Raw genomic sequence first — 27,876 nt, forward strand, 5'->3', positions numbered from 1 at the left:
AAGAAAGAAAAATGATTTCTTCTCTTCCTTTCCATCCAGAAATCATTTTTTCTCTGTCCTCAGAGGTCTACTTTCTGGCTACTTTGTCCATACACCGCCCCGTCCCCCCACATTGTATGGGGATCTATCACAAGCCAGGACACCCAGATCTCAACAAGGGTGGCAACTTGCTTATATTTCATTACTTCCCTTTTCAAGCTGTTTTACTTTCCTTTAATGTATGAGTCAGGACACCTCAACTTTTGTGAGGGTTTCTACCTGCTCTTGGTTTCATAACCAATCATCCCATCAATATCAATTTTCCCACATTGTGTACACCTCATCTCCTCTTTTACTTCCTTCACACACCACACACATCATATCCAATCCAACACCTTTTTTATTCATTCATTCCAAATGATAGCATCCTATCACTAATACACAATTCCTGTAACTATGTCATGATAGTAGTCAACAGCAACATACCATTGCTCCCATGATGTTACCCATAAGTATTGCCATACTGGGACAGACCAAAGGTCCATCAAGCCCAGCATCCTGTTTCCAACAGTGGCTAATCCAGGTCACATATACCTGGCAAGATCCCAAAAAAGTACTAAACATTGTATACTGCTTATCCCAGAAATAGTGGATTTTTCCCAAGTCCAATTTAATAATGGTCTATGGACTTTTCCTTTAGGAAGCCGTCCAAACCTTTTTAAAACTCTGCTAAGCTAACCGCCTCTACCACATTCTCTGGCAACGAATTCCAGAGTTTAATTACACGTTGAGTGAAGAAACATTTTCTCCGATTCGTTTTAAATTTACTACTTGGTAGCTTCATCGCATGCCCCCTAGTCCTAGGATTTTTGGAAAGCATAAGCAGACACTTCACATCCACCCGTTCAACTCCACTCATTTTTTTATAGACCTCTATCATATCTCCCCTCAGCCACCTTTTCTCCAAGCTGAAGAGCCCTAGACGCTTTAGCCTTTCCTCATAGGGAAGTCGTCCCATCCCCTTTATCATTTCCGTTGCCCTTCTCTGCACCCTTTCTAATTCCACTATATCTTTGTTGAGATGTGACGACCAGAATTGAACGCAATATTCGAAGTGCGGTCACATCATGGAGCGATACAACAGCATTATAATGTCTTTGTTTTTGTTTTCCATTCCTTTCCTAATAATACCTAACATTCTATTTGCTTTCTTAGCCGCAGCAGCACACTGAGCAGAAGGTTTCAACGTATCATCAACGACGACACCTAGATCCTTTTCTTGATCTGTGACTCCTAATGTGGAACCTTGCATGACGTAGCTATAATTCGGGTTCCTCTCTCCCACATGCATCCTTAATGCATCATAATTTTCCTTAGAAGTAGTTTACTTTCACTCCACTCCCAAGTAAGTCAAACCAGAATTATCACATGTCCATGTTTTCCTCCTTCACTTAATCATACCACTATGAGTCTTGCAGCCCATCAGCATATCCTCCCAGTCTTCTCTGTGGTGACTCACAGGTCCACCCAGAGCCTCTGCTCCAGGTGCGGCATGCTCCCTCCGGCTTCCTACCAGTGGCTGTGGAGGACTTGCAGCCCGTCTGCATATCCACCCAGCCTTCTCCAGGGTTATTCCAGGTCCACCCAGGGCCTCCGCTCCAGGTGCTGTGTGCTCCCTCCGGCTGCCTACCAGGTGCTGTGGAGGACTTATACCCATCTGTTTATTCTCCCAGCCTTCTCTAGGGTAACTCCCAGGTCCACCCCGATCTACCCAGAGTCTCTGATCCAGGTGCCGCGTGCAAAACATTTTATATCTACAGTTTGCATTTTCTTTCTGCTATTCCCAATGACTCTGGTACAATTTCTCTTCTTGATATTGTCCCTTCCCAATCTCTTTCTCTATCTGAAGCCACTATATACCTCAAGAATACATTGCCCACCTCTTGCTTTCATCATCTCACCATCCCTTTTGTCTTCTCCCTTCTCAGCCCTCAAGCTTCAACATTTTCTTCCTTTCATTCAACCATCTCTATTTTGTACATCTCATCTTTTCAATATCATGCCTCTCCTACTCTTCTCAATACTCTCTTGCTTCTTCTGCTGGGGGAATATCAATTCCAATCCTGGTCCTCCACCTCAGCTCTCATCCTATTCATGCAGATCACACAGCAATGTTTCCACTCTAATTCCTGTTCCTCTCCTCTCCTCTCCTCTCCTCTCCTCTCCCCTTCTTCTCTGCCTTTCTAATGTGTTCTATGGAATGCCCGCTCTATATCCAACAAATTTTCCTACATCTGCGAACTCTCTCGTACTCTCCATCTACTTGCCCAACTGTGTATTGGCTTTGCCCTGAAGACTCTGCTTCAGCTGTGGCCCTGTGTCATGGAGGTTATGTTTTCTCCCATACTCCTCGCTCGGTTGGCCACAGAGGTGGTGTTGTGAAACTACTCTCACCCTCTTGTAGATTTCAACCTCTTCTTCCACCTCAGTCTCATTGCTTTTCTTCCTTCAAAGCCCACTCTATCCACCATTCACTCCCCTGCCTCTCTGAGTAGCAATCATTTATTGACCCCCTGATAAGTCCCTTTCTTCCTTTCTCACTGACTGATTCCTGGCTTTCCTTCTTTCTTGAACCTTCATCTCCTTCCCTCATACTTGGAGATTTTAACATTCATGCTAATGATCCCTCTGACTCTTATGCTTCTCAGTTTCTCTCTTTAACATCCTCTTTCAATCTTCAACTGTGCTTCACTACCTCTACTCACCAGAATGGCTACTGTCTTGATCTTATCTTCTTCTCCAACTGCTCATTAACCAGTTTCTGTGCCTCAGCTCTTCCCCTCTCTGACCATCATCTGATAACTTTCACACTTAAACACCCCACCCCCCAGTCCCATCCAATCTCCACAAATATATTTATGAATCTTCAAGCTATTGATTCTTGCACTCTCTCCACCAGTGTTTCAACCCTCTTCTCAACCACTATGGGGCTTATTTTCAAAAGAGAAAAACATCCCAAATGTGTCATAAATCTGCATTTGGATGTGCTTATTACAAAACATCCAAATTAGTATTTTCAAAATCAATTTTTAGAAGGTTTTTTATGAAGCCCATCAGAAGTGTGTTCAAAATCACAAGAGGGCATGTCAGTGGCGTGTTAACACTTTGACATTTCTCTGCCATAATGGAAGAAAACAAAAACATCCAGGGCTATATATTGGACGTTTTGATCTAGACCTGTTTTATTAACAAATAAGTCACAAAGAAAAGTGCATAAATGACCATTAGTGGGAATCAGGGATGACCTCTCCTTACCTCTCAGTGGTCATTAACCCCCCCCCCCCCAAAAAAAAAAGTGATTAAATGCATTATTTCCCAGCCTGATATATTATACTCAGATCCATTAAAGCAGCATGCAGATCCCTAGAGTAGTCTAGTAGTGGGTGCTGTGCACTGCAGACAGGTGGAACCAGGCCCACACCTCCCCCTACCTGTTACACTTGTGGTGGAAACTGTGAACCCTCCAAAACACCCCAGAAACCTACTGTACCTACATATAGGTGCCCCCTTCACCCATAAGGGCTATTGTAGTGGTGTACAGTTGAGGGTAGTGGGTTTTGGGGGTCTCAGCAGGCAAGAAATGGAGCAACAGTGAGATGTGTACCTGGGAGCATTTATTTGAAGTTCATTGCAGTGCCCACTAGGGTGTCCAATTGCTTTCCTGGGATGTCTGTGTGGGCAGTCTGCTAAGAATACTAGCTTCTCCTACATCCCAACGGCTTGATTTTGTGTGTTTTTCATTTGGACATTTTGTTTTCGAAAATGGACCAAAAAGATAAACGCACAGAGCACAAAAACCATCTAGCAAATGTCCATTTTTGCAAAGAAAAAAGATAGACATTTTTTCTGGTTTGAAAATGGCTATATTCCCCACTTGAATCTTGAACATATTTAGCAAAACGTCCAAAGTTGGACTTAGACATCATATTGAAAATGCTCCTCTATGTTATCCAAGTCTGTCAATGAGGCTGTCTTCCTATTATACTATTCTCTCCTCTGCTATGGATGCCTTTGCTCCTCCCATTCCCCGTTCTGTAAGGCATACCAAACCCCAGCCTTGGCTGACCTCTAGAATCTGCTACCTACTTTCATGTGCCCGATCTGCTGAATTGGCTGAAATCCCGTGCCCATGCTGACTTCATATATTTCAAATTCTTGCTGACCTCTTTCCAGTCTACTGTTTCACTTATTTTATTTATTTATTTTAAAAACGTATATACCACCTATATCTAAGTGGTTTCCATAAAAAGATTCATAATCGCATTCATAATCAATAGAACTACTAAATCCACTTGACAAACACTCTTGGCTCAAACCCTTCATGTCTCTTTGCCACACTAAACTCTCTCCTCAAAGTGCCTTCACCTCCAACCCCCCCTTCATTTTCTCCCCAGATTCTGGCTGAGTACTTTCATGATAAGGTTCACAAGATTAAACTTGAATTCTCAACCAAGATTAAACTTGAATTCTCCACCTCTTCTTCCACCAGTCCATTCTGTCAACCCTCCTTCAAACCCTGCCTCCTTTTCTTCCTTTTCTGAAATTGCTGAAGAGGAAAATGCACATTTTCTTTTCTCCTCCAAACTGACTACCTGTTCCTCTGATCCTATTTCCACCCATCTACTCAGCACTCTCTCTCCTACTGTCATCCCTTCTATCTGTCATATCCTCAATCTTTAACTTTCAACTGCAACTGTTTCTGATGCCTTCAAACATGCCGTAGTTATACCACTCCTCAAAAAAATCTTCATTTGACCCTACCTGTCCTTCCAACTATCGCCCCCGAGATATCTCCCTCCTCCCAATCCTATCCAAACTACTTGAATGTGGTATTCACCGCCATTGTCTTGACTTTCTTTCTTCTTAAGCTATTCTTGATCCACTTCAACCTGGCTTTTCGCTTCGTCATTCAAGTGATTCTATCCTCATCCAATCTATCTGCCGTCTTTGACACTTGATCACCGCCTGCTCCTTGATACTCTGTCCTCACTTGGATTTCAGAGCTCTATTCTTTTCTGGTTTTCTTCTTAACTCTCCCATCACACTTTTAGTGTATGGTCTGGTGGATCCTCCTCCACTTCTATCCCACTATCAGTTGGTGTACCTCAGGGCTCTGTCTTGGGACTTCTTCTTTTCTCCATCTATACTTTTTCCCTTGGTGCTCTGATCTGATCCCATGGTTTTTCACCTTTATGCTGATGACTCCCAGATCTATCTTTCAGCACCAGTAATTTCAGCAGGAATCACCTGGACTGCATGATATGCACCCTAGGATACTGAAAAACTCAGACATGAAACTGCTGATCTGCTGTTAGTGATCTGTAACCTGTCATTATAATCATCCATAGTGCCTGAAGAAGGGAGGATGGCCATTGTAACACTGATTTTTGAAAAGGGTTCCAGGAGTGATCCAGAAAATTACAGAACAATAAGCCTGACTTCTGTGCCTGGCAAAATAGTTGAAACTATTATTAAGTTTATTATTATTAATACATAGACAAACATGGTTTAAAGGGACAGTCTCAGCATACATTCAGCCAAGGAAAGTCATGCTTCACCAATTTGCTTCATTTCTTTGAAGCCATGAATAAACATGTAGATAAAGTGGAGTGGTTGATGTAATATATCTAGAATTTGAGAAAGCGTTTGGCAAAGTTCCTTATAAGAAATCCTGAGAAAATTAAAAAGTTATGGAATAGGAGGCAATGTTTTCTGATTAATTAGGAACTGCTTATTGGACAGAAAACAGAGGGTAGGGTTAAATGGACTCAATGGAGGAGGGTGAATAGTGGCATGCTGGAGGGATCTGTACTGGCACTGGTGGTGTTTAACATATTTATAAATGATCTGGAAATCAAAATGGAAAGTGAGGTGATTAAATTTGCACATGACACAAAACTATCAAAAGTTGTTAAAACACATACGGACTGCAAAAAATTGCAGGAAGACCTTAGGAAATTGGAAGACTAGGCATCCAAATGGCAGATGAAATTTAATGTGGACAAATGCAAAGTGATTTATATTGGGAAGAATAATCCGAATCATAGTTACCTGATGCTAGGGTCCACCTTAGGAATTTACACCCCTAAAAAAAGATCTAGGTGTCATTGTAGACAATACACTTTAATCTTCTGTCCAGTGTGTGGTGGTGGACAAAAAAGCAAACAGGATGCTAGGAATTATTATGAAAGGGATGGTAAAAAAAAGACCAAGAATATTATAATATCTATTTATCGCTTCATGGTGTAACCTCACCTTGAGTATTGCCTTAATCTGGTTGCCGTATCTCAAAAAAGATATAGTGGAATTAGAAAAGGTTCATAGAAGAGAGATCAAAATAATAAAGGGGATGGAACGCCTCTCATATGAGGAATGGCTAGAGAGGTTAGGTCTCTTCAGTTTGGAAAAAACAAAAAAGGTGGCTGAGGTGAGATATGATTGAAGTCTTCAAAATCCTGAGTGGTGTAAAATGGGTAAAAGTGAATTGATTTTTTACTGTTTCAGAAAATACAAAGACTAGGGGACACTCAATGAAGTTAAATGGAAATACTTTTAAAATAAATAGGAAAAATATTCTTTCTCTCAAAGACTAGTTAAGATCTGGAACTCATTGCAGAGGATAAGTACATAAGTAATGCCATACTGGGAAAAGACCAAGGGTCCATCGAGCCCAGCATCCTGTCCACGACAGCGGCCAATCCAGGCCAAGGGCACCTGACAAGCTTCCCAAATGTACAAACATTCTATACATGTTATTCCTGGAATTTTGGATTTTTCCAAGTCCGTTTAGTAGCGGTTTATGGACTTGTCCTTTAGGTAACAGTGGTTAGTGTATCGGGGCTTAATAAATGTTTGGACAAGTTCCTTGAGGAAAGGTTAATAGTCAGCTATTTAAATAGACATGGGGGAAGCCACTGCTTGCCCTGGGATTGGTAGTGTGACCTCCCAAAAAATGAGCTCTGGCATAAGGTTGGAGTTGGGAGGATTTTATGGAGGTCACTAAGGAAATGGGTTTGGAATTGACAGCCCGGTGGGAGGATGAGAATCCCAATCCATGTGGGTGGGTGAAAGAGGTTATAAAAGTCATTGATTTTGTAACTGCATGGTCTACTGAGGGGAAAGGCCTGGAAATCAAAGCAGGTGAAGTTTGCAGTGTTCATAATTATTGCCACACTGGGACAGACCAAAGGTCCATCAAGCCCAGCATCCTGTTTCCAACAGTGGCCAATCCAGGTCATAAAGATCATAAAGGTCATAAAGATCCCGAAAAGGTTCAATACATTTTATGCTGCTAATCCCAGAAATAAGCAGTGGATTTTCCCAAATCAATTTAATAATGGTCTATGGACTTTTCCTTTAAGAAGCTATCCAGACCTTTTAAAACCCCACTAAGCTAACCGCCTTTACCACATTCACATGATGATGCCTGAGAGCCAGATGCACAAAGGTCCCATTAAGAATCCATCTGCATTTTCAAATCGGTAAAAATTTACCGATTTAGAAACACAGAGGGATTCACAAAGAGAATCACATGCAAATGAGATGCTGGTTGCTTTTGCGACTCAGCTTATTCGCATGTGATATGGGGGAAGCCAGTCGGTGAGCTGAGCATGTGCAGAACAGTCAATCGCTATGCCTGGCTGCTCTGCGCATGCTACAGACAGATCTCATACACGCAGACAAGCTGTGTGTATGAAAGCAGTAGATTTACCCTTTTTTTTTTTTTTTTTTTTGCATTTTTTTTTTTTGATGGGCATATCTGTATTGGGGCTCTCTGCCTCCTACTGCTGGGAAAAAGTGGGGAAAACCTCTCTGCTGCTCTTGGCTCTTCTGTGAGGAATCAGCAGCATCAGAGTTGGTTCCATCCCCAGCTGTTCCTGCTGCTTCCTTCTATTGGCCGGCTGACATCCTAGAACGCCCATCTCCCTGAAGATGGACTGTTATTGGTTGGCTGCTGTCAGAACTCCTCTTCCCTGCAGGGTTTCCCTGATTACATCACTTTACAGCTGTGAACTGATTGGATCCGAACTTCCTGGTGTCCCCCTCCAGTAGTGAGTGGGTGGGACATCCAAGGCTGATGATGTCCAATTGGTTTAGCCCCTGTCTGTGGAAGGGGACACCAGGAAATTCAGATCCAATCAGTTCAGAGCGTTTTTGTTAGCTGCTACCATGACAGGAAAATGGCTCGGAGAACCCTTTTGTGCATGTCCCGGTTTACTACTTGCGTGCTAAACTGGCTAGAACTAGTTTAAAAACCTGCATTGCTGGTTTGTTAAGTTTAGTGCATCTGGCCCTGAATCCCCTGCCACAGGGCTGAGGGTGTCTGCAGAGTGTTCCTGACTTGGGAATGAATAGGAGTGCTTGGGGGGAAAAGACACCCAGGTGGGAGGAGTGGAAACAGGAGATTACCAAGTAAGGAGTTCTGGCTTGCAAACAGAGGAGATTTTGAGATATAACTGAACTGTGATTTTGAATGCCCTGATATCATTGGAGATTATGATTAGAGCTGTGCTGACCATCTGAATGCCCTGAAATTGCCACAGACCAAGTTGACAAGTTTATGAACTATTTTTCCAAGTTACTGTTGAGTAAAGCATGTTGAAGTTTGAATACAGAGACTGCTGACATTTTTTTTTTTTTTTAACGAGAGTGAACTGAAAAGTGCCCAGCCTAAGAGTACCCTCAGCCTACTGGAGTTATTCTGTCCCAGCCTGCACCCCACTCATAAAATCCAGCTCTTGAAGTATGTGTGTGAGAACTGTTTGTGTGCCCCGGTCACAGGTGGTGTCACCCAGGGGTCTGAGCCGGAGGGAATCCAGGGTTACATTAGCTATTGAGGTAGACATGAGGGAAGCCACTGCTTGCGTGGGGATCAGTACCATGGAATCTTACTAGTCTTAGGGGTTCCTAAATCTTATTACTCTTGGAGTTTCTGGAATCTTGCTGCTCTTTGGGATTCTGCCAGGTACTTGTGACCTGGATTGGCCACTGTTGTAAACAGGATACTGGGCTAGATGGGTAAAAGTCTGACCCAGTATAGCTATTCTTCTGTTCTTGATCATCAGGGGTACAAAATATTAAGTTGAGTGGCTCTAAAAGAATTCTTATTAACAATGCACCACTTCTTTGAAATCCTAATAAGCTGTCAAATATAAATTAGTGGAGTTGACTGTAAAAAGATTGCTAACAAGCACAAAGTGTCTGAGGTTCTAACAGACTTCAAAAAAGCAGAATCCAATGAGCAAATCATACAGACTACGAGAAAAGACTGTGGGATCTATAGTTAAAAGGACTTATGCGGTTCCCCTCCAGAGGTAATGGCATCTTCCTCTGAATTGAAAATCTGGGAAAGTAATCCACATAAGTAAAGGATGAGCAAGGGGCAGTTTCTGGGAGGCCAGAGAGTTATCTGGATATCTGGAACCCGTGATATTCAGCGAGGTTGAGGTATCCATATATCTCACTAAATATCCAGTTAATAAAGCACAATATTCAATGGAAGGGCTACCATTTGAACCCCCCCCCCCCCCCCCCCCGTTTACTAAGCTGCGCTAGTGGCTGCCGTGCGCTAATGCCTTCACAGCCTGTTCACTTTGAATGGGTGGTGTCGGCATTACTACTACTAATCATTTCTATAGTGCTACTAGATGTACACATTATATACAGGTACTTTCTCTGTCCCTAGAGGGCTCACAATCTAAGTTTATTGTACCTGGGGCAATGGAGGGTTCAATGACTTGCCCAAGCTTGCAAGGAGCTGCAGTGGGAATTGAACCCAGGTTAACAGGATCAAAGCCCGCTGCACTAACCATTAAGCTATCCTCCACAATGCTAGTGAAGCTTAGTAAACGGGGGGGGGGGGGGGGGAGGGGGGGGGGAGGAAAGTAAGGATGGACATTCATTACTGCTCATTTTCTTCTTAGTACCTTAAAATAATTTAGGAGCCTTTTTACTAAGCATGTGCTAAGGCCACTTTTAGCGCTGCCAGACCATTTTCTATTATTTGTATTAATGACTAATTTTTCCATTATCGTACAGCCATTGAAAGAGATTAGCGTATGGGCCCACACCAGCCAAAGTCCTCTTCTCCGGCGCGGCCGCGTTGCTGATCTGCAGGACGTCAGACTCACAGAAACAGAAGCCTTGCTTGCAGATCAGCAACGCAGCCGCGCCGGAGAAGAGGACTTCAGCTGGTGGGGGTTGGGGACCCCCGCCAGCAAAGGTACCCGACGGCGACAGTGGTGGCGGGGGAGGGTTGGTGGCTGGAGGGGGGGGTCGAGATGGTCGGCGGCGGGGGGCCAGGGGCCAAATCTACGGGGGCCCATGCCCCCGTGGCCCCACATAGCTACACCACTGCTATCTTGGAGCACAGATGCTTCAAGAATTAGGTGCATCACACAGAGATTCCAGGTCCTGAATAACTAAACAGTTACAGTAACAGAAAAACAAAATCACACTGAGACATGTACAAAGCAAAGGTTACAATTTAATAGATGCTGACAGGAGGCAAAGTATAAAATGCAGCTATGTTTTAGCTAAATGAGAAAGTAGGCTTCCTTTTGCTTAATATATATGAAGGTGTGGAATAGATCAGGGAACAGTTTACATTTGGTTGTACATGTATGGCATATAATACATCGAAGCTAGATTCTGACTTCTAAAGATACACAGGATGAGGCATTCAGAGAATGTGTTTTCTGCAGAGAAGCCCATTAAAGAGACCCTTCATTAATGAATATCCTTAAATCAGTGGCATAGCCATAGGTGGGTCCGGGTGGGCAGGGGCCCTCTCAATTTCATTTCAGGCCCACCCAGCAGCAGCAGCGAGCATCGTCAATGTATCTGGCAGGGATCCACAAGCCCCACCAACTGAAGAATGCTCTCTGGAGCCTCCCTGAGCTGTCTTAACCCCAGGGCAGTGGGCACATGCTTCCAGCCGCAGATGCTGAGATCCCTTTGCTAGCCATGGTATTAATGCCCACCCAGTAAACCCCCAGGCCCACCCAGAAACTGAGGTCTGGCTGTGCTACTACTTCAAGTCTTTAGTTAGCAAATGTTACCACAGTGCAACTGTGCAATGCAGAATTTGTACAGAATTTCCCTCACATGCACAATTTTTTAACTTGGTTTTAGGACTGGAAGGAGATGCCAGCAGTGCTGGGTCTATATGGAGCCCCAGGAAGAGGGCAGCAGTGCCAGGCCATGACAGCTTTATGTATGAGGAAATTATTGGATTCAGCTTCAGGGGGGGGGGGGGGGGGGAGGGAGAAGGCAGGAAAGTGAGGTTGATCCTGGAGAGAAAGGGAGGAGAGAGGGGAGAGAGACCAGTTATGTGATATAACATTAACCCATTAATTGGAATTCTAAGCAGAAAATTAACAGTCCTGCATCTTTGACAAATAACTTTTTTTAAACAGCACTTAAATGAATTTTTACTAATAGAGAATGATCATATTATATTTTGACAAAAAAAAAGTAAACAGAATGTTGCAGAAGTTTGAATTTTAGTGCAGAATTACACTCAGGAGTAAGTGGTTTATGTCTCAGGCACAGAACGAGAGGAAGCCTGGGGTATATCAGTGACTCTGCCATCTTCAACATTAGAGTCCAGCTCGCAGAAGGGAGCCCAGGAAACCCAATGAGATGACCAGGGCCAGGTAGCTGATCTTCACACTCGTTGCTCCATTACACAGGTCAGACTGGCAGCAGTAAACAGAAGCTGTTGCTCCACTGATGGTTTGTTTCCCTTCTGTACAGTCTGGTGTACATGCTTTACTCACTGCAGTTTCTCCTACACAAAACAAAAAGAAAAGAATTACATGAAAAGTAATTTTCTCTGTAAATTCATTCTTGAAAATAATCCCTAGTGTGTTAGAGTTTTGGTTTTAGCCTCTGGGTCAGGATCCACTAATGGATACTTATCTGGCAGGGGTGATTGCTCCACAGTGGCGTTCCTAGGGGGGGGCTGAACCTGGGTCGGATCGCCGATGCGCCCCGCCCCCCCCGGGTGCAGCGCTCCCCGGATGCAGTGCGACACCCCCCGCGAAAGAACCCCCCCGGGTGCACGCCGCTGGGGGGGTGCCGTGCGCGCCTGTCCTCCGTTCGTTCCATGCTTCTCTGCCCCGGAACAGCATGGAATGAACGGAGGACAGGCGCACGCAGCACCCCCCCAGCGTCGTGCACCCGGGGCGGACCGCACCCCCCACCCCCCCTAGGAACGCCACTGTTGCTCCATGATTCAGAAGAATCCACTAAAGCAGGCTTGTCCAACCTACGGCCCATGGGTGCCTTTTCTTGCCCTGCAGAAGACTGGCATTTTGGGGGTACAGGGCACACAGATTTTTATCACAGGATCCCTGCTTCTCCACCGCAGCTCATCCAGCTGCGATCTTGAGCCACACGACGCTGGAAATTTGGATTGGTCTAGCCATTTCAAGTCTTGTGACACTTGAAACCATGAGACCAACCTGAACCTCTGGCGCCGCATGGCTTAAGCTCACGGATAGATGAGCTGCAGCGGAGAAGCAGGGATCCCGCAGTAAGAATCTGCAGGTGAGAGGAAAGAGATTGGGTAAAGGCAGGGGAGAGGGGTACATGAGAGAGATAGAGAGAGATTGAGAGATTGAATGAAGGCTTGGGGGGGGGGGGGGGGAATGAGAAAAAGGCCAGATAAATGCTGGGAGGGCCATGGGAGAGAGAGAGAGAGAGAGAGAGAGATTGGGTGATCTTGAAAATTGATGGTGCCTTGCCCTGATTGGTGCATCCTGGGGATGCACTGGGTGGGGTCTCAGTCAAGTCTGTGGAGTAGGACCCAGCTTTTACTCATGGATGTAGGGCAAGAAATGAAGAAGAAAGGCGGAAAGTAAAGAAATAAATGGAAAGGAAGCCCTGGAAACGGAGTTTAGAGGACTGGTAGCAGCACAATCAGATACTGGGCCAGCATGATCAGAAAAACAAAGTCACCAGACAACAAAGGTAGAAAAAATCATTTTATTTTCATTATAGTGTTTGGAATATGTCCACTTTGAGAATCAGGTGCTCAACATTAAAAGTTATATTTATTTACTTATTTATGGCATTTTATCCCACATGAAACATGAATTAGATTGGAACCTGGGATCATTTAATTTTTTTTTCCTGGAGAGAGTAATGCATTGCCCTCCCACCCAGGCCTTCTCCCCGGCTATAGCCAGCTCTGCAATTTGGGTGGGGGCACATAGGTGGACGTGGGGCTCAGAAGTGGACGGGGGGTGCAGAGGTGTACAGGGGGGGGGGCACAGAGGTGGACCGGGGAGAGAGCCTGTTGTTAAACATTTACCAGCACACCACTGAATATATTAAACAGAATTGGTTGTTTGGTCCCAAATGTGCACGAGCAAGTTAGAATACTGATACTCTGTCACTGCTTACAAACAGTCCACTATTTCAACAAGCGTCCTTATAAATCAATGTACAGGTGCGGAGTAATCGGTGACCCACTTCATTGATTCACCGTTGGTGTCTCCTACTCATGCCGGTTCCCCAATGCTGGACCGCATTTCACAAGATCTTCCTCAGGAGGAACCACCACCACATATTCAATGATCTAAACGGCTGCACGCCAGGTTGAAGCTCCCTCAGGAGTAGGCCACAGACCGCCGCACCAGAAGTTGCCAGATACAGAGTATCAGTATTCTAACTTGCTCGTGCACATTTGGGACCAAACAACTGTTTATTATGTGAACGCAGTGGCCAAGTGGAAAACGTGGTGTTAATTACTGTGCTGGACAGACTGGGTTGTGTTCCTTGTACAGTCAACAGTGTAAAATTTGTGTAAAATGTAAATTAATTCAACAAGTGTTAGACATTGTATGTATGCAATGTAATTTTGTGCAGTTCAAATTACTAGGTACAGGTTGAGGACAGTGAATGGATGAATTGAATGGGTGTTTTAGGTAGTTAATAGTGTCAATTGTTTTAGAGCGGCACTAAAATATAATGAACAAAAGTTTTTTTGATATTTAAACTATACTGGAGTCTTTATGTGATAGGTTATATATTTCTATATTTAGTTTGTGGTTACTTATTCTACACTAGGTGAGGGTGAGTCTGCATTCTGTGTGTGTAAAAGATATGGTTTTCTATTGGCACTGACTGTGCAGGATCAATCTGTACTAATCTGGTTTGTTAAGTTTTACACTGGGTGTACTGATGTTCTAGTGTTCACTGTTGTGTTTGAGATGCTACCTTTTCCAAAGTACACCCTTGTTGCTTGACTTGTGGATTATCACTAAAAATAATTTTCACAGAGGAGGGAGTGTTAAAAAATGATCAGCCCTGGGTGTCAAAAGCGCTAGGTATACTACTGGCAGGAGGAACATTCTGGATCCCTGCTCTGGAGTACTGTCAGTCAAACAAATAAATAAAAAGGTGCTCTATTCAAGGGAAGTAGCCCAATAGCAGGAGATCCTCAGAATTTGGAGGTATAAAACAAGAAGGTAGGCAGGACTTATTGTATTCCTTCCCAGGAGGGGGTATATTAAAGAGGAAAATGTAAGTGGAAAGATAGGCAGGGTCTCCTTCCTGGGGATCAGAGGACCTTGGTCTTTTACCTTAAAGAATGAGAAGTAAAGCAGAGGGAAAGAAGAGGAGAGGGGCCTAATCCTATAAGAAGGAGAATGGACAGGGGTACCTAGGCTCCTGGTCTTGACTATATTTCCAATTTTTTTTTAATCTTGTAACACTGGGAGAAATTCAACAGAGTAGCTGTATGAATTTATCCCTGCCCAGGGTTCCCCCTTCCCCCCACCCCCAAAGCAACCCTAGAAATGCTAGATTGCCCTTTTGGTGAATTTGCTTCCTGCACCTGCTTGGAAACTCAAATCTTAAGAACATAAGTACATAAGTATTGCCATACTGGGAAAGTCCAAAGGTCCATCAAGCCCAGCATCCTGTTTCCAACAGTGGCCAATCCAGGTCACAAATACCTGGCAAGATCCCAACAAAGTACACACATTTTATACTGCTTATCCCAGAAATAGTGGATTTTCCCCAAGTCCATTTAATAACGGTCTATGGACTTTTCCTTTAGGAAGCCAGCCAAACCTTTTTTTAAACTCCGCTAAGCTAACCGCCTTTACCACATTCTCTGGCAACGAATTCCAGAGTTTAATTACACGTTGAGTAAAGAAACATTTTCTCGGATTCGTTTTAAATTTACTACATTGTAGCTTCATCGAATGCCGCCTAGTCCTAGTATTTTTGGAAAGCGTAAACAGACGCTTCACATCTACCCGTTCAACTCCACTCATTATTTTATAGACCTCTATCATAGCTCCCCTCAGCCGCCTTTTCTCCAAGCTGAAGAACCCTAGCCGTTTTAGCTTTTCCTCATAGGGAAGTCATCCCATCCCCTTTATCATTTTCGTCGCCCTTCTCTGCACCTTTTCTAATTCCACTATATCTTTTTTGAGATGCGGCGACCAGAATTGAACACAATATTCAAGGTGCGGTCACACCATGGAGTGATACAAAGGCATTATAACATCCTCATTTTTGTTTTCCATTCCTTTCCTAATAATACCTAACATTCTATTTGCTTTCTTAGCCACAGCAGCACACTGAGCAGAAGGTTTCAACATATCATCAATGACGACAGCTAGATCCCTTTCTTGGTCTGTGACTCCTAACGTGGAACCTTGCATGACATAGCTATAATTCGGGTTCCTCTTTCCCACATGCATCACTTTGCACTTGCTCACATTAAACGTCATCTGCCGTTTAGACGCCCAGTCTCCCAGTCTCATAAGGCCCTCTTGTAATTTTTCACAATCCTCCCATGATTTAACGACTTTGAATAACTTTGTGTCATCAGCAAATTTAATTACCTCACTAGTTACTCCCATCTCTAGGTCATTTATAAATATGTTAAAAAGCAGCAGTCCCAGCATAGACCCCTGGGGAACCCCACTAACTACCCTTCTCCTTTGAGAATACTGACCATTTAACCCTACTCTCTGTTTTCTAACCAGTTTTTATTCCACGATAGAACATGACCTCCTATGTCATGACTCTCCAATTTCCTCTGGAGTCTTTCATGAGGTATGTTGGCAAACGCCTTCTGAAAATCCAGATACACGATTTCAACTGGCTCACCATTATCCACATGTTTTTTCACCCCTTCAAAGAAATGTAGTAGATTGATGAAGCAAGATTTCCCTTCACTAAATCCATGTTGACTTTGTCTCATTAATCCATGCTTTTAAATATGCTCTGTAATTTTGTTCTTAATAATAGTCTGTACCATTTTGCCCAGCACCGACGTCAGACTCACCGTCTATAATTTCCCGGATCTCCTCTGGAACCTTTTTTAAAAATCGGCATTACATTGGCCACCAATCTTCTGGTACCATGCTCGATTTTAAGGATAAATTACATATTTCTAACAATAGCTCCGCAAGCTCATTTTTCAGTTCTATCAGTACTTTGGGATGAATACCATCCGGTACAGGAGATTTGCTACTCTTCAGTGTGTAGAACCGCCCCATTACATTCTCCAGGTTTACAGAAAATTCATTAAATTTCTCAGATTTGTCAGCTTCAAATACTATTTTTGGCACCAGTATCCCACCCAAATCTTCCTCGGTGAAGATCGAAGCAAAGAATGAATTTAATCTCTCCGCTACGGCTTTGTAGTCCCTGATTGCCCCTTTTACTCCTCAGTCATCTAGCGGTCCAACCGATTCTTTTGCCGGCTTCCTGCTTTTAATATACCTAAAAAAATGTTTACTATGTGTTTTTGCCTCCAATGCAATCTTTTTTTCGAAGTCCCTCTTAGCCTTCCTTATCAGCACTTTGCATTTGACTTGACATTCCTTATGCTGTTTTTTATTATTTTCAGTCGGTTCCTTCTTCCATTTTCTGAAGGATTTTCTTTTAGCTCTAATAGCTTCCTTCACCTCACTTTTTAACCACGCCGGCTGTCGTTTGGTCTTCTGTCCTCCTTTTTTAATACGCGGAATATATTTGGCCTGGCCTTCCAGGATGGTGTTTTTGAACAGCATCCATGCCTGATGTAAATTTTTGACCCTCGCAGTCGCTCCTCTAAGTTTTTTTTTCACTGTTCTTCTCATTTTATCATAGTCTCCTTTTTTAAAGTTAAACACTAACGTATTTGATTTCCTATCCTGCTTATAATCGAAAGAGAAAAATGCCTATATTGCGACCCAAATCGGGAGATGGGCGTCTTTCTCCTGTGGGCGCCCAAATCGGTATAATCGAAAGCCGATTTTGGGCGTTTCCAATGGCAATCAGTCGCGGAAACAGGTAAATTTAACGGGGGGGGGTGTCGGAGGCGTGGTGAAGGCGGAACTGGGGCGTGGTTATCGGCCGAGGAGAGATGGGCGTCTTTAGCTGATAATCGAAAAAAAAAGGCATTTTTACCGCGATTTTGGGTCACTTTTTGTGGACCCTTTTATTTTCACGAACAAGTCCCCCAAAAAATGCCCAACTGACCAGATGACCACTGGAGGGAATCGGGGATGACCTCCCCGGACTCCCCCAGTGGTCACTAACCCCTCCCACCAAAAAAAAAACACTTTAAAAACTTTTTTTCCACACTGTATGCCAGCCTCAAATGCCATACCCACCTCCATAACATCAGAATGTGTTCTATCCTGTGACAGCCTTTCCCTGGTTCTGATGTGGCTCTCGGGTGAGTGTGACACCTTTTCTGTTGTGCGCACTGCAGAGTCACAACAGCAATGCATTGTGGTGGGTGTAGAGTATTGGGCTCCGTAATTCCACTAGCTTGTGGCAAATGCTCACGATGTTGGTAGTTGGTAGGCTGTACTCCCATGGTGCTTTTCCCCCTGCTAACTGGGTCAGAGGGTGTCCAGTTTTGTTTCCGGTAGTCATAGGCGGTCGGTGGCCGAATTGTTTGGGGAGGCTAAAGGGGGTGGGGTTAGGGGTGTGGTCAGGGGCGGAGCTTACATCCATAATTGTCTGACAACACAAAGAAAAAAAATAAGTAAAAATAAAATAGTCACAATTAATACCTTTTACTAAATGTAGATATTAGATATGTATCATATGTCAAAAAATAAAGTGGTTGCTCAAAGCATATACTAACCAATGTATACTATTCAAAAATGTTATCAATTATTAAACACTGCTATTTCCATCCATGGAAAATCCCAAAATGAAATGGTCACATTAGTGAAGTATCACAGAAGGCAAAAGTAGAGACTAATAGACGATTCACCACTGGAGACGTGAGTCCAACAGTCTTTATTATATCAGAGATAACGACCCGACACAGGCCGTGTTTCGACGCTAAAAAGCATCGTCATCGTAGAGAACTTTTCCTGTTCTATATTTTGCACATTAGTGAAGTAACATCTGGCGACTAGACTTCGCATTATAGGTGTCAATGATCTGCTCAGGGTTAATATCTAGGGGAGCGAAGGGTGTCCCATCCCAAATGTGGGAGCGAAGGGTAAATAATTAGAGAGATTGAAGGTTAGCAAGTGAAAGTTTTCTTGCAGTGCATTCGGTATATAAATTTGTCATGGTGGAGAAGAGACTGAGTCCCAAGCAGTTACCAATACTAAACCACATACACATACACATCTATGGAACAATTCAATACCAGATCATCCAAAATACTCTAAAACCAAACCATGTCTGATGTTAAATTAAATTAAAATGTTGATGTTTGTCACCTCAATAAGGTCAAGAATCCCTGAACCGCAAAACACTATGCACGAACTTGTGCAAAAACACACGCAGAACCTTACTGTACCATAAATGCTACACTGGGCAGACCCTAATACACCAATATACCACCCATACGGAAAACACAGACCATTAACAATATGAAACAAGGGATCATATCACAATTCTCATGTACAGCCACACAACATCCTTTTAGGGTGGATAGTGTTCAAAATGAGCTCCTTTTATTAACAACCAGATAGAGATGAGTTTTCAAATTTCAATTTTGGTACTGTATTAGGGGGCTTATAACCCATTTAGTTATGTTTAAACAAAAGAGATCTGCATGAAACAAATTATTTCTGTTTTATTTTGACTTATAAAACCTGCAGCACAGTTCTTATTTCGGTTCCGTCGCTTCCTTCTGTGAGTCGGCCCTCTGTCTTTTGCTGGTGTTCAGGGCTCAGGCTCTTTCCCTTCGGGCTGAATTAAGGACGTGGGAGGGTATTTGAGGCAGAAAGAGCGTATTCCAGTCCCACTCCACGTAGCCGATCCTTTCCTTTCCTTTCCTCTAATAATGCAACAGGTGCTCTCCCTCCGCCCTCACAGTCACGCTTCCTCTCTCCCCTCCTCCCACCAGCTTGTCGACATTTATTATTCCTCTCCCCTCCAGCACTTCTTTCTATCTGTCCAAGTCCATCCCCCTCCCCCCCAAGGTCCAGCAGAGCCAAGTCTTCTTTCTCTCTCCTCCCCCACTCGCGGTTCTAGCATCTTTTCCTTTCCCACCCTACCCACAGCCCAGTGATCCCTTGCATTCCCACCTTTGCGGAACAGGAAGTCGCATCGAACGTGACGGAGCTGTGGTAGGGAAGGCTGAGACGTGTGCTTGGAAGAGAGTGACTGACTGGCGGGGAAAAGGGGAGGGGCTCGTGCGAGATCTCCCGTGCCTAGGAGTGGCGCTGCGGGCCGGCCCTGCCCCCTTCCCGGGATGCACTGGGGGATCAGATGACATTATTAAGGGCCGGGCTTGCTCTCTCAGTGCGCCCTGCAACTCATGTTCTGGGAAGTGGTTGCCAGGAATAACCCCGTCTGTCTGCAGCAGAGCAGAGACTCCCATCGCTCGCTAGAGACCTGCAACCCGGCCTTCTCTTTCCCCTCCTCCTGCACTTGTGGCTGGGGAGGCTTAGCTTCCCCAAGCCTCTTATACCGGGTGCCTATGCCGGTAGTCCATGAGGTAGTGGCCATTTTTGTAAGCCAGTTTTAGATCCCTTTCACGTGTTAGCCACGTTACAGAACTTAGTTCTTACCTTGAATGTGGTTGAAAGAGGGCATTGTACACCATTCTGCCAGCTCTGACCTACTGCTAATCTCAGTACCAGGGAGACTCGTTGCCAGTGGGGCACAACCTGTGATCTGCAGTTAATTGTGAATAAGCGTGCTTATTCCAATAAAGGACGTTTTCGGAGAGATTAGTCTTCAGGTGTCAACTGGTGTGCCAATGTTATATAGCAGCAACAAGTCCTAGAGGCCTGTGTGTATGCAGGTCCCTGGAGCACTTTTAGTGGGTACCGCAGTGCACTTCAGGCAGGCGGACCCAGGCCCATCCCCCTACCTGTAACACTTGTGCTGGTAAATGGGAGCCCTCCAAAACCCACTGTACCCACATGTAGGTGCCCCCTTCACCCCTAAGAGCTATGGTAGTGTTGTACATTTGTGGGTAGTGGGTTTTGGGGGAGGGGGTTGGGGGCTCAGCATCCGTGGTAAGGGAGCTATGCATGTGGGAGCGTTGTCTGAAGTCCACCACACTGACCTCTAGGGTGCCTAGTCGGTGTCCTGGCATGTCAGGGGGGCGAGTGTACTATGAATCGTGGCCCCTCCCACAACCAAATGGCTCAGATTAGGACGTTTTTGAGCTGGGCGTTTTTAGTTTCCATTATTGCTAAAAAAAAACAAATGCCCAGCTCAAAAACGTCCATTTTTTCGAAAATATGGTCTGTCCCGCCTCTTCACTTACTTGTTTTCGGACATAGACGCCCATGGAGATAGACGATCACGTTCGATTATGCCCCTCTATGTATACTTACTTCAAAGCTAATATCAAATCCGATCATATTATGATCACTGTTATCAAGTGGCCCCAACACCATTACCTCCCTCACCAGATCATGCGCTCCACTACGGACTAGGTCTAGAATTTTTCTTTCTCTCGTTGGCTCCTGTACCAGCTGCTCCATAAAGCTGTCCTTGATTTCATCAAGGAATTTTACCTCCCTAGCGTGCCCCAATGTTACATTTACCCAGTCAATATCGGGGTAATTGAAATCACCCATTATTATTGAGTTGCCCAGTTTGTTTGCATCCCTAATTTCCTTTAACATTTCTGCATCCGTCTGTTCATCCTGGTCAGGTGGACGGTAGTACACCCCTATCACTATCCTTTTCCCCTTTACACATGGAATTTCAATCCACAGTGATTCCAGGAAGAGCTTTGTTTCCTGCAGAATTTTCAATCTATTTGATTCAAGGCTCTTGTTAATATACAATGCTACCCCTCCACCAATTCGATCCACCCTATCACTACGATATAATTTGTACCCCGGTATGACAGTGTCCCACTGGTTATCCTCCTTCTACCAGGTCTCAGAGATTCCTATTATATCTAATTTTTCATTTAGTGCAATATATTCTAACTCTCCCATCTTATTTCTTAGGCTCCTGACATTCGCATATAGACATTTCAAACTATGTTTGTTGTTCCTATTTACATCATGCTTAGTATTAATTTGCAATCTTTTGTCTGATTTTTATTTTAATATATGGACACCTGATCTACTACGGTCTCTTTTGCAACCTTACTATCAGGATACCCTATCTTCCCTGTTTTGGTGATATCTTTGAAAGATACCTTATCCCGAACCATGCGCTTTTGAGCGACTGTCAGCCTTCCCCCCATTTTTAGTTTACAAGCTGCTTTATCTCCTTTTTAAATGCCAACGCTAGCAGCCTGGTCCCACCCTGGTGAAGGTGGAACCCATCCTTTCGGAATAGACTACCCCTTCCCCAGAATGTTGCCCAGTTCCTAACAAATCTAAAACCCTCCTCTCTGCACCATCGTCTCATCCAGGCATTGAGACTCTGGAGCTCTGCCTGTCTCTTGGGCCCTGCGCGTAGAACGGGTAGCATTTCAGAAAGTGCTACCCTAGAGGATCTACATAAGTACATAAGCATCGCCATGCTGGGACAGACCAAGGATCCATCGAGCCCAGCACCCTGTCACCGACAGTGGCCAAAAGAACAAGCAATTTGTCCCGCCCATCCTAGAAATAATGTGTTATTCCCTCATCCATTCAGTAACATTTTATGGCCTTTTCCTCCAGGAAGCCATCCAACCTTTTTTTGAAGTCCGCTAAGTTAACTGCCTTAACCACTTTTTCTGGCAGCGAATTCCAGAGTTTAACTACGTGTTGAATGAAGAAAAATTTCCTCCGATTCATTTTAAATTTACCACACCACAGCTTCATCGCATGCCCCCTTGTCCTAGTGTTTTTGGAAAGCGTAAACAGACTTTCCACATCTACCCCTTCCATTCCATTCATTATCTTATAGACCTCTATCATATCTCTCCTCAGCCGCCTTTTCTCCAAGCTGAAGAGCCCCAGCCTCTTCATTCTTTCCTCATAGGAAAGTTGTCCCATCCCCTGTATCATCTTTGTCGCCCTTCTCTGCACCTTTTCCAATTCCACTAAATCTTTTTTGAGGTGCGGCAACCAGAATTGAACACAATACTCGAGGTGTGGTCACACCATGGAGCAATACAACGGCAGAATAATATCCTTATTTTTGTTTTCAATCCCTTTCCTAATGATATCCAACGTTCTATTTGCTTTCCTAGCCGCAGCAGCACATTGAACAGCGATGACACCTAGATCCCTTTCTCGGTCCGTGACTCCCAACGCTGAACTTTGCATGACGTAGTTATAGTTTGGGTTCCTCTTTCCCACATGCATCACTTTGCACTTGTTCACATTAAACGTCATCTGCCATTTAGACGCCCAGTCTCCCAGTCTCGTAAGGTCCTCTTGTAGTTTTTCACAATCCTAAGGAGCTTAGCCGAGATTGGGTGGCAGAGCCAGTGGCGGGAGGCGGGGATGGTGCTGGGCAGACTTATAAGGTCTGTGCCAGAGCCGGTGGTGGGAGGCGGGACTGGTGGTTGGGAGGCGAGGATGGTGCTGGGCAGACTTATAAGGTCTGTGCCAGAGCCGGTGGTGGGAGGCGGGACTGGTGGTTGGGAGGTGGGGATGGTGCTGGGCAGACTTATACGGTCTGTGCCCTGAAAAGGACAGGTACAAATCAAGGTAAGGTATACACAAAAAGTAGCACATTTGAGTTTATCTTGTTGGGCAGACTGGATGGACCGTGCAGGTCTTTTCCTGCCGTCATCTACTATGTTACTATGTTACTATGTTACTATGTTCCCGCAATTTCACGACTTTGAATAACTTTGTGTCATCGGCAACTTTGATTACCTCACTAGTAACCCCCATCTCTAGGTCATTTATGAATATGTTAAAAAGCAGAGGTCCCAGCACAGATCCCTGAGAGACCCACTAACTACCCTTCTCCATTGCAAATATTGACCTTTTAATTCTACTCTCTGTTTCCTATCTTTCAACCAGTTTTTAATCCACCTTAAGACACTACCTCCGATCTCATGTCCCTTTAATTTCCTCTGTAGTCTTTCATGAGGGACTTTATCAAACACCTTCTGAAAATCTAGATATACAATATCAACCGGCTCACCTTTGTCCACATGTTTGTTTACTCCTTCAAAGAAATGCAGCAGATTGGTGAGGCAAGACTTCCCGTCACTAAATCCATGTTGACTTTGTCCCATTAGTCCATGCTTTTGAACGTGCTCTGTAATTTTGTTCTTGATAATGGTCTCTACCATTTTGCCCGGCATTGATGTCAGACTCACCGGTCTATAATTTCCCGGGTCTCCTCTGGAACCTTTTTTAATTATTGGCATTACATTGGCCACCCTCCAATCTGGATTTGAGCTTTCTACCTAAGAGCCTAAATTTTGCTTCCAGAACCTCTCCCCCACATTTTCCTTTGTCATTGGTACCCATATCTACCTAGACAGCCGGCTCCTCTCCAGCACTATCTAAAATCCTATCTAGGTGACGTGTGAGGTCCGCCACCTTCGCACCAGGCAGGCAAGTCACCAGGCGATCCTCACGTCCACCAGCCACCCAGCTATCTATATGCCTAATGATTGAATCACCAACTACAACAGCTGTCCTAACCTTTCCCTCCCAGGCAGTACTTGGAGACATATCCTCGGTGCGAGGGCAACAGAACCCTCCAGAGACTTGAGGAAGTCAATGGAAGGGAATGGAATTGAAGGAGGGGTTTATGCTTGAGAGATGTTCCTGGTAGCAGCAGTGAACCCCCCCAAAGTAATTTAAGCTTCTGTTTTTCCCACCAAAATGGTCTTTGGCTATCTCCCGCCTCTAACCATTCATCTCATAGGGAGAGCCCCTATTTTGTTTGCCATGCCTGTACCAGTATTCTGAATTTTCAAGGAATCAGCCTGCCTATACCCCCACAAGAAGGCATCACAGGCATTTGTTTTTGAACAAGGATTCATTCTTTTCTGGGACCAGAACCAGAACTGGAAAAGTTGATGACTAGCACTGTGTGGTGGAATGGGGAACCACTGCACCCCAGAAGGATCCAGGTAAAGGAGAGGGAGATTATTTGGAGCCGTGTATTCCACCCAAGCTACAACCCTGCACCAGTTAAGGGACTGGTTACGTCTTAGGCAGAGAAGGAATTCATTTACTTGTCCAGCAAACCATGTGCAGGTTGCAGAGCATTAATCCCTGATTGCTGTGAACTGTCAATCAATCAAGCTGGCTGCTGTTATTCCATCAAGGTACTAGCAACTGAATTTTAACATCTGTAAAGAGGGGAACAGTAATTGACATCTTTGAAAGCATTTTTATATACTGGAGAGGAGAACCAGAGGACTGATGTACATATGTTTTGAGCAGGGACTGCCTCTTTGTATCAGGTGTTCAGTGCTGCGTGCGTCTGGTAGCGCTATACAAATGCTAATAATAATAATAATATGTTAGCCACCTGTATCTGAATTGTTATAGTGTTTTGGTTTCATCAATTGGTACTGAAGTAAAGTTTTGAGTTTGGTTCAAGTTGACAACTGGTGTGGACTACTTTATTTTATAGAGCTGTAAGTCTGATGCTATGCTTGCCCATGGCGTAGCCAGAAATGCATTTTTTTTGGGGGGGGGTGTGCAAAGGTGGACTAAGAGGGCCAGGTATTCTTTCCATGTCTCCCCCCGCCACCGCCACTGCAACTGCAACCACCACATTAAGGCCTACCTTTGCTGGTGAGGATGCCAAGCCTTCTTAGCTGAAAAAGTCCCCTCATGAGTTCCACCTGTGCAGCCAAAGCAGCGCACTTCAGCCAACTGACATTGGCACTCCTGCTCATGCTCAGTGCTGTCTATAAACTGGGCTGAAGTGTGCCTGCAGACTTAAGTGCTGCTCAGACAGTACAGGCTGGACTTGTGGAGAAGACCTGTTTGGTTTGTGGAGCTTAGCATCCCCGCCAGCCATTAAAGCAAAGGGGGCCCAGGCCTCTGATGTGCCCCCCCACCCCACCCCATGGCTATGCCACTGGTTTGGCCTGACAGGATATTCATGAACCTGGTCCTGGTTCCAAACAAATCAATTCTTTGTGTGCCCTTCTTCCCACCTCCCGGGCAGTGACAAGGCTACCTAGACCACATACATAATCCGGGGGTTACAATCATTAATTTTATTTAGCCCTTCTAACATTCCGTGTGGTTAACAATTTCCATATCATCTGCAAAGAAGAACATTATTCCCTTTTAACCCTTCTCCAATGCCACTTATAGAAAAGACTGGCCCACCACCAATCTCTGTGGCATTCCTGATCCCTGGTGGTAGTACCATAAAATTACTGCTAGTAGTCATGGACACTATTTTGAACCCATGATACTGAGAAGCAAGAGTGACTGGGCATTGCTCCCTGCTCCCACTAGATCCCAGGGACCATGGGACTCTGGTAAGAGCCAGAATAGGGAGACTGAGGGGTGGAGCTGGGGACTTTGTCTGGGAGTCATTAGGGGGAGGCCTTTATGTTGTAAGGATTGGAAATTTGGGGAGGTGGTTCTTATTGTTGGCATGAATTAGATGCTGGAGGAGGTTGGGGATTGGGTACCATGTTGTGGGGCCAGGGGAATCCATGTTGGGGAGGGGAGTTATCAGGCTGTGCATGAAGATTGGAATCGGTGATTTTTAAAAGCTGCTCCCGTGCACGTGTGGGCTATAGATCCACATGTTTTGTTTTGTTTTTTTGCCCATACGCAGCTTTCTAAAATCACTATGCCTGTGGGACATGGAGAGACACAGATGTGCAGTCCTGCATGTCCTTACAAGAGGCTCTGAATGTGGCAGAGCCTTTCTAAAATGCAGGGGGAATTGTGCATGTGCTGACCTGGACGTCTCTATTCCCACTTCTGCATCCTTTCTAAATCTGGGCTTTAAAATCTTGTGTCTGATGGAATTCTCCTAATTTCTGGCTCTGTAATGTAAGTACTGAATATGTAGTCAATCCCTAGATGTATTGGTGAAAAAAATGGGTATAAACAGGATGTCTGGAGAGAACCCGTAAAGGCGATATATTCCTCTTACGTCGAATATATGTATATACTAGTAAAAAAGGCCCGTTTCCAAAACAAATGAAACGGGCGCTAGCATGTTTTTTTTTTTTTTCTTTTTCTGTTTGATATTAAGGGATATATTTTTTTTTAAAAAGGAAAAGAGTTTTTTTTTTAAAGTTGTAAAGTCTGTATGAGTGTTTGTGGTTTTGAGGGGGGGGGTTGTGGGGGTCTATGGGTGTATGCTATTTTTTTTGGGGGGGAGGGGTGTTTGTGGGGTAGGGTAGCGTTGTTCTGTATGAGTGTTTGTGGTTTTGAGGGGGGTTGTGGGTGTCTGTGGGTGTGTGTGCCATTTTGTGGGGGGGTGTTTGTAGGGGGGTGTTTGTGGGGTAGGGTTTTTCTGTATGAGTGTTTGTGTTTTTTTGGGGGGGGGATTATGGGAGTCTGTGGGTGTTTGTAAGAGAGAGATGTAGGTTTTTACTGTTTCAGTTTTTGTATTAAGGGGGTTGGGGGAGGGAGTGTGTGTGTATGAGTATGAAAGCAAGATGTTGTCTGTCCATGGCAGTGTGTGGCATTTTGGGTGGTGGGCAGTTTGGTTGTATGTATGTGTGTTAGTGAGTGATGCTGATTGTCCATATTAGATGTGGGGTTTTTTTGTGGCTGGTAGGGGGTGATTCTCTGCGTGTGAGTGTGATACAGTAATCTTAATTCAGCAGGGCACTCTGATGTGGTATTTGTAGGCACTTGTATTTTTGTTGAAACCAGAGGGATCCATTGCAGGCAGGCAGTAGGAGTAGATATGGATTTTTTTCGAGTGTGGAATGTGGGTGGTGTTCTGTAGGGGGGGACGGGGCTGAGGGCGCATGTGTCTGGAGGTCTCCTTGTAGGCACTGATTTCAGCTGGGCACTCAGGTGGGCTGTGATCCGTTTTTTTTAGGGGGGGTTGGGCGCCGGAGGTTTCCGTTTGGGTGGTTTTTTTTTGGGGGGGGGGTTGGTTTGGTTTTAGTGTGGAATGTGGGTGGCGTTCTGTAGGGGGGGCGGGGCTGAGGGCGCATGTGTTTGGAAGTCTCTGTTGTAGGCACTGAACGCCGGCTTGGAGACTCACCGCATGAACAGCTTGCAGAGTAAGGTCCGCGATGTAGTGGTTGTTTAGTGGCGTTCTTCGTCCGCGCTTTCCTCGCGGTTGGTCCCCGTGCTGGTAGCTACCCCCTCCTCAGGAAGGGGCGGGACTTGTGTGTGTTTGTTTTTTTTTTCCTGAATGCCGCTGCATTTTCTTCGCTGTCCCACTCCTGCTCCTCTGCAGCACCGGTCCCATTCAAAGGCTTGGTGGTTTCTAAGTCCATGTGAGTGCTTGGGAGGTGGAACCGTACTTTGTGTGCATCACCTGAGGCACAGCCAATCAGCAGCGCCTGGGCGGGGCAAACACTGATGT

General features: G+C 44.7%; 1 protein-coding gene across 1 annotated transcript in view; it reads right to left on the minus strand.

Moving 5' to 3' along the window:
• Nucleotides 1-10,505: 10,505 nt before the first annotated feature.
• LOC115480847 (lymphocyte antigen 6E-like) overlaps nt 10,506-27,876 on the minus strand; it is a 44,456-nt gene continuing 27,085 nt past the window's right edge. Inside the window, exon 3 of the mRNA XM_030219786.1 lies at nt 10,506-11,830. Within this exon, the coding sequence (XP_030075646.1) occupies nt 11,640-11,830 (191 nt within the window). The 3' untranslated portion in view covers nt 10,506-11,639. The remainder of the gene's footprint in view (nt 11,831-27,876) is intronic.

This window comes from Microcaecilia unicolor, chromosome 1, assembly GCF_901765095.1.
Source record: "Microcaecilia unicolor chromosome 1, aMicUni1.1, whole genome shotgun sequence".
Lineage (NCBI taxonomy): Eukaryota > Metazoa > Chordata > Amphibia > Gymnophiona > Siphonopidae > Microcaecilia > Microcaecilia unicolor.